This window comes from Salmo salar, chromosome ssa24, assembly GCF_905237065.1.
Source record: "Salmo salar chromosome ssa24, Ssal_v3.1, whole genome shotgun sequence".
Classification (NCBI taxonomy): Eukaryota; Metazoa; Chordata; class Actinopteri; order Salmoniformes; family Salmonidae; genus Salmo; species Salmo salar.
Window position 1 is genome coordinate 10,838,648 of NC_059465.1, and position 6,256 is coordinate 10,844,903.

A 6,256-nucleotide genomic window follows, 5' to 3' on the forward strand; every position below is an offset into this window, starting at 1 on the left:
ATGCGATTGGGTACCCTAAATAGTAAATGCATTTCTTATTGGACCTAGCAACTGTCGCTTCAACCAATAGGGCTGTCACATACTCCGAGTCATATGCGACTGGTCAACATGTTTCGCCATTTTGGCTCAATCATATCCTAGGGGGAAATCGCAATTGCATTATCCTCCTTCTCAAAAGAGAAGGTAAGAGCAACCTCTGACTTGCTTATGCAATGGGTTTTGAGGAGAGAGGACGTGAGGGGTATTTAATTAAGATTCTCCCCCATCAGTCTAGCGTTGTTACAATACATGATCCACAATGGAGTCTTGTTTCGCTAATGTTGGCACCAATAAGTGTTTTAGCGTTCCACCATTGGTTGTTCTCACCGAGACTGGTCACGATTTATCAACAACTCGCACGAGCTGCGGTGGCAACACCCCTTTTTTGTGCGTAATACCACGCCCCGTGGACATGCTGCTTTCGCTGTGTACATCGGTGATTGGTTTCTCAGTGTTGTTTGCCGTATTTCAAGATCAGTGATAGGCCGAATTCACATGCTGTTCCACTATTGGTCTGTCTCGTTTAGTGACAAGTACCTTTGTTTTCCTGATGAGATAATATGGACCGCAGTAATAATTAAGCACCTTTAACCATAAAAATTACTGATAAAATATTGATATATTGATAAAAACATAATTGAATTCTAGAAAGCATGACAGTGGAGAGCCGACCTTAATTCAATCAACACTTTTTACCACTTGGAAATCTCCAAATATGCTTGGAAACTAGATTGGTAGATTGATTCATAACAGGTTATGCAATTGGCATACTAGCTATGAGGGAAAAAACATTGCACATGTTGCGGCAAGACTACACAAAATATATTTTGTGCATGATTGACAGGACCATTGTTGACGATCCTCTGGTAAGATTAAGTTGAGATATTCCATCAGAGTCGGACCAAAATGCCCAGAATCAAATCTATTTCATTGGACTGCAACTGTTTTTGTATGCGAGAAAGATTAAGACAGACCAACAAGAACTTTGGCCATGCGAGGTAGATCACATGGGAGGCATTCACTAGGAACCAAACGGAATGAAACCATTATTATATATAGGAGTGAACGAAAAAACAACAACATTTTGAACCTTAAAGGAACCTTCAAAAACATTCTCAGACCTTCCAGCGCTGAAAACTATCCCACTTAGAACCCACATCTCAATCTAATATTTATATATTTGTTAATTCCATTCTTTTACTTTTAGATTTGTGTGTATTGTTTTTAGATACTACTGTACTGTTGGAGCTAGGAACACAAGCATTTCGCTACACCCGCAATAAAGCCTGCTAAATAATTGTATGTGACCAATAACATTCGATTTGGTTTGATTAGAGCACTACATTTCAACAATTTGTTTGCTTACATGAATCATAAAAATGAGAAGGGGCCATGATCTGAATTTAAGTTTTTAGTCTGAATCAAAAACACCTTAAAATGCATGCTGAATGGCATGTTGTTAACAAGGCTCATTCTTAAAATAAATAAACAAAACTGATATTACAAAAACATTTACTTATTCAGTCGCATGAGTATTTGCAGAACTTATATGCAGTGCAGGGAGTCAATAAATGTGAAAGAAACACACTATACCATTTTTTATTTTTTTACTTTATCACCAAAACACACAGTGTCACAGTAAAGAGAGACCACAAGGCTAGTACATTTTAGGTAACTTTAATGAGTCTGTTGTTTATCCTACTTCAAGCAATGAAGTCCAAAGGTCTGTTGAATCCACCTTTTCTGTTCATGTACTGCCTGAAAAGAGAGGGGGAAACATTACATCACTGCTACCCTTGCAGCACTTGTACATTACATCATCATCCACCAATAGGAGAGACGGTCTGTCTGTATAGAAACACCTGCAGAAGTGATTGGCTCCAGTGAGAATGAGCACTCTTCAGACTGCTCAATATCAGCCAGAACCTTGTGTCTTGCAGTTGCAACTGTTGATGTATAATCAAACCATGCTATTTGGTGCATGCATCAACAAGATATGCTACTTAATTACAGGTGGCCAGAATGTGATGGAAAATAAAGAATAGCCAAACATGAAGGACTAGATACTGAATATGCAGTCCCACTCATTTGCAATATTATGAAAACTAGATGCAGTCTATATTACAGCATTTACACGACTACATGTGGGCAGTTTTGAATGTTATTTGTGAAGTGATAAACCACAACACCTCTTGTAGTTTCTAAAGACAATGAATCAGCATACCTGTATTTCCTCTTCTGAGACACATTGATAGCATGTGCATTGACCGCTCCATCGATCTTCCTTCCCTGTTGGCAAAGACACCCACATTAACACATCACACTGGAAGTAGGTCAAGGCTTCATCCAAAAACAAGAGATTGACACCATTGAATGAATAGTGAACAATCAAGACTTAAATTGTTTCAAATGAAAACATGTTCTCGCAATAAAAACTGCTACACACAAATGGAGACCTACCCATTTGATAAGAATCACAGCCCTAACAGATTCCCTTAGTCTTATAAACTGTGAAGTGTCACAGGTTCCTTATAATCACTATTATTGCCATATGGTTCTTAGATCTGTGATTGTTGTTAGTGAAGAGCACTGTACAATCAGTTTGGTTTATGAACCTGAGCAAACTGCGCCATCCTGTGGCGAGTTGGACAACTTGGACGCTTCCCTGCCTACAGCAGTGGTTCTCAAACTTCTCCTCCGGGACCTTCACACATTTAATCATTTTGTGGTAGGGTGTAATGATGACGCTGATCGTGTCGCAAAATGTCTCGTCTGTTGCGAAACCGTTAACTCCAAATGGAAAACGCGCAAACAAGTGTTTCTATTGGACAAATTCAGTTCGGTCCCTCCCCGTTTGCTTCTTAAACGGTAAAAGGTTACCGTAATGAATACACCCCTGAACTAGCATACTTGATTCACTAATCAAGGGTTTGGTGTTAGTTGATAACTCAAATACGTGGAACGGCTAGGGGTCACCAAGGAGAGGTTTGAGAACCAGAGGCCTTACGGTATAATACAAATAATATAATATCTATGGATATCTTTGACAAGCCCAACCAGGAACCTCTAGGTTTGAGACAAGTCGACAGAATCCTTACTTTTGTGGTGTCAAAGTTGCCGAAGCCCATAATCTTCATCATCTCAATCTCCTCTTCGGTCTTGCCCTGCATGTCTTCCTCTGTAAACAATACACACATTTTGACACTAAGCAGGTTTCCATTCAACCTTTTTATGCGAGTAAAGTACATTGGATAAAAAAGTGTACTGATGGAAACAGAAAACTTGTCCATAAACATTACAAATTGACAAACCATGCCAGACAAGGTTGGATCTTTATGTCTGTAAAATTAATTATGCAAGAAATGGCAGTGGAAATGCTTTTATGTGCAAATATTGAAATAACCATCCTTTCTAAGTAAATTTGGAGTCACACGATGAAAGCCTATGTTGTGTGATCCGCCCACTATGAACTTTCAAGGGTAGTGAAAGCGTACAGTGATGAGCTTGATGCTTCTTTCCAATAAATATCGAGGGTTTAATTTTGGTGACATGGATGTGTAACAGTGTAGGTTCCGTCCCTCTCTTCGCCCCAACCCGGGCTCGAACCAGGGACCCTTCAACAACTGACACCCCACGAAGCATCGTTACCCATCGCGCCACAAAAGCTGCGGCCCTTGCAACGCAAGGGGAACAACCACTTCAGGTCTCAGAGCGAGTGACGTCACTGATTGAAACGCTATTAGCGCGCACCACCGCTAACTAACTAGCCATTTCACATCGGTTACAGATGCTTGCCTGCTGTTTGACAAATAAAAATAATATTTTGTCCATAATAATCTCATCATGTAGTAGGCTATACCCATAATGTATCTGTAAATTGTTGGCTAGAGTGCACGTGCCAATACTATTTTTAGTTACATTTTTAGCTCTACTGATTATTTTGTAACGCAAACACTGAGAATGGCTTACCAAGAAAAAGCATGACTAATTCGAGGTAAAAAGGAGTTGGAGCACTCAACAACAAAAAAGAGCAGAGTGATTTATTTTTGCTCACTTTAATCTACTTTACAGGATGCGAACTGGTGACCCATTTAACTTGTCTTTTTTAAATTTGATTCGGTACATGGGAATTTAACCGCTAAAGTTATTATGTGCACTTCGTTATCACGCACAAGTACACATGTTTTAATATTCACATTGAAATCTGTCGCCAATTGATTGGAAACCTAGCTAGTGACATGGAACAATAGTATTTATCCATATCCTCACAGAAGGGGTGCGTCCCAAATGGCAGACTTTTCACCATTTGAAACGCATCCAAGTTCATAGCGGATAAACCACCCGAGATCTGATGCTCCTTAATCCGCTTATCCTTGGAATCATTTTGATCATCGTCACGCCTGTCCTTCTGCATGGAGGGGGAGCCAGAGGAAGAGCGTAGCCTGCGAAGAGACCTAAAGAAAAGAGACAGCGATAGCTAGAGGACGGGTTATCTAGGCAGAGATCCTATCCTGTATCATCTTCTTGATGTGTGCACTAATCATTTCCCCTAATGGACTGGTTTAAGAAAATATTATGGAAACTGGAAACACCCTCCAGCCCATTCTAACACCAACGCAATGCTTTTAAATTCTTGAGGATTAGGTGAACAAGTGCACATTTTGGGGAGAAGCATAGGGAATCAGAACGCTAGTGACACTTTTGAAGTACATAAATTGACAAATTATAGTTAGTCCAATTTCACCCATAAGCACAAAGATATCAGTGTCTTTAGCCAGAGATACTTCTGTCAATGGGTGTGTAGCCTGTGAGGTTACACCACATATAGTAGTAACCAATGACCCTGTCAGTCTCCTTTCAGTTGAGTTGGCTCACTGGCCTTGTCTCTCACCTTGAGCGTCGCCTGCGGGCTGTAGAACGCGAGCGGCTCCTTCGCCTTTCCCTGTCTCGAGAACGGGACCGTTCCCTTTCCCTGCGCTTTCGTTCGCGGTCCCTAGAACCCGAGCGAGAGCGCCGTCTCTCTGCAGAATATGAGGAACAAAGACCAAGACAATACTTAGTAGGGCAGGGTACGAAGCATCCATGTTATGAATTGTTCCACGATTCCCCCATAGGGAATTTTGTTTAGTAACTGGTTTGGGTTTAATATACTTTCGTACTAACTCAACAAAATAAAGATGCTGCTAAAGTGTTGGGAGAACTTCTCTGTGTGTGCAGGGTGTCATGTCTCCAAAATAATAAAGTAAATAACTTATTTTGAGCACAATGTTTACCGCCAGACTAGCTCTGGTACATGTGCATACGTCGGAGGGGCATGCAAGTAGTAGCACATATCCGACGCATGTTCGCGGACTAGAGCTAATCTGGTCGTTATATTCCTATTTGACTAACGACACCCTACGCATACAGACAAAAGTTATCCAACACTAGCAACATCTTAACTTTACTGAGTAACAATTATTTCGAAACAACTCAAATTCGTGGGGAAAACTGAAATAATCAATTGAACGTTCCAGAGCATAGAGGCAACTCGTTATTGTCGGGCGATGGACCAGATAAATACGCACTAGCTAGAATGTACACAAACTAAAGTTAACCCAATTAGCATAGTTTATCTACAATGTTTAGAGTTAAACATCTCAATGGTAATTGCGAGACCAAAATGGTGTAGTTATTATCACCAATTTGCTAGCTAGAACAAATATGGACTGTTTGTAACTACAATGCTGAACGTTAGCGAATTGCTCTTATTATTGCTTATTCGTTGCTGAAGCAAACCTCGTTTTGGTGGGGATCGGCTTCTACTTCTGCCCATTTTAGTGCCTTCTTGTGAAGGTCTTCAACCAATAAGCAAAGTCAAAACCTCGACAATTTTACAGATTTCTTCTGTTTGATTTCAGTAACCCCAAGTCCGCAGATGAAAAATACAGGACAGAAAAACGGAAGCCCTCAACACAGAAATCTGTTGACTGCCCCCTAGTGGGTGGAATCGATATGAATGAACATTGCCTGTGGATTTCGGTAATTAATTTCTATTTCTATTTCTATTTCTTCTTCTTCTTCTTCTTCTTCGGGATTGGGTTGGTTGATCGCGTCCAACTTTTATGGTGTATACACACTGCCACCTACTGTACTGGTGTGGGAGGCCAGTGACGGCCTACCTAAATTAAATTATATTCATTAGTCCTGCTCCTCTAAGAAAGTGAAATAGAGCCCT

At 40.5% G+C, this 6,256-nt stretch overlaps 1 protein-coding gene across 1 annotated transcript; it reads right to left on the reverse strand.

The window, feature by feature from the left end:
- Positions 1-1,700: 1,700 nt before the first annotated feature.
- LOC106585104 (U4/U6.U5 small nuclear ribonucleoprotein 27 kDa protein) lies at positions 1,701-6,033 on the reverse strand. Its single transcript, XM_014170944.2, has 6 exons — positions 5,818-6,033; positions 4,931-5,060; positions 4,381-4,493; positions 3,138-3,217; positions 2,264-2,328; positions 1,701-1,797 (listed from the first exon to the last, which is right to left on the reverse strand). The coding sequence occupies exons 1-6, from the start codon at positions 5,852-5,854 to the stop codon at positions 1,743-1,745; spliced, it is 480 nt and encodes a 159-aa protein (XP_014026419.1). The 5' UTR covers positions 5,855-6,033; the 3' UTR covers positions 1,701-1,742.
- Between the last annotated feature and the right edge of the window lie 223 nt (positions 6,034-6,256).

What these genes read in the sequence shown, in the direction of transcription:
- LOC106585104 (XM_014170944.2), bottom strand. Translation starts at nt 5,854, where the DNA reads ATGGGCAGAAGTAGAAGCCGATCCCCACCAAAACGAG. An exon ending in GCCCGCAGGCGACGCTCAAG is followed by an intron (nt 4,494 to 4,930) that starts GTGAGAGACAAG and finishes TCTTTTCTTTAG; the next exon opens with GTCTCTTCGCAGGCTACGCT. An exon ending in TCTCAGAAGAGGAAATACAG is followed by an intron (nt 1,798 to 2,263) that starts GTATGCTGATTC and finishes CTCTCTTTTCAG; the next exon opens with GCAGTACATGAACAGAAAAG.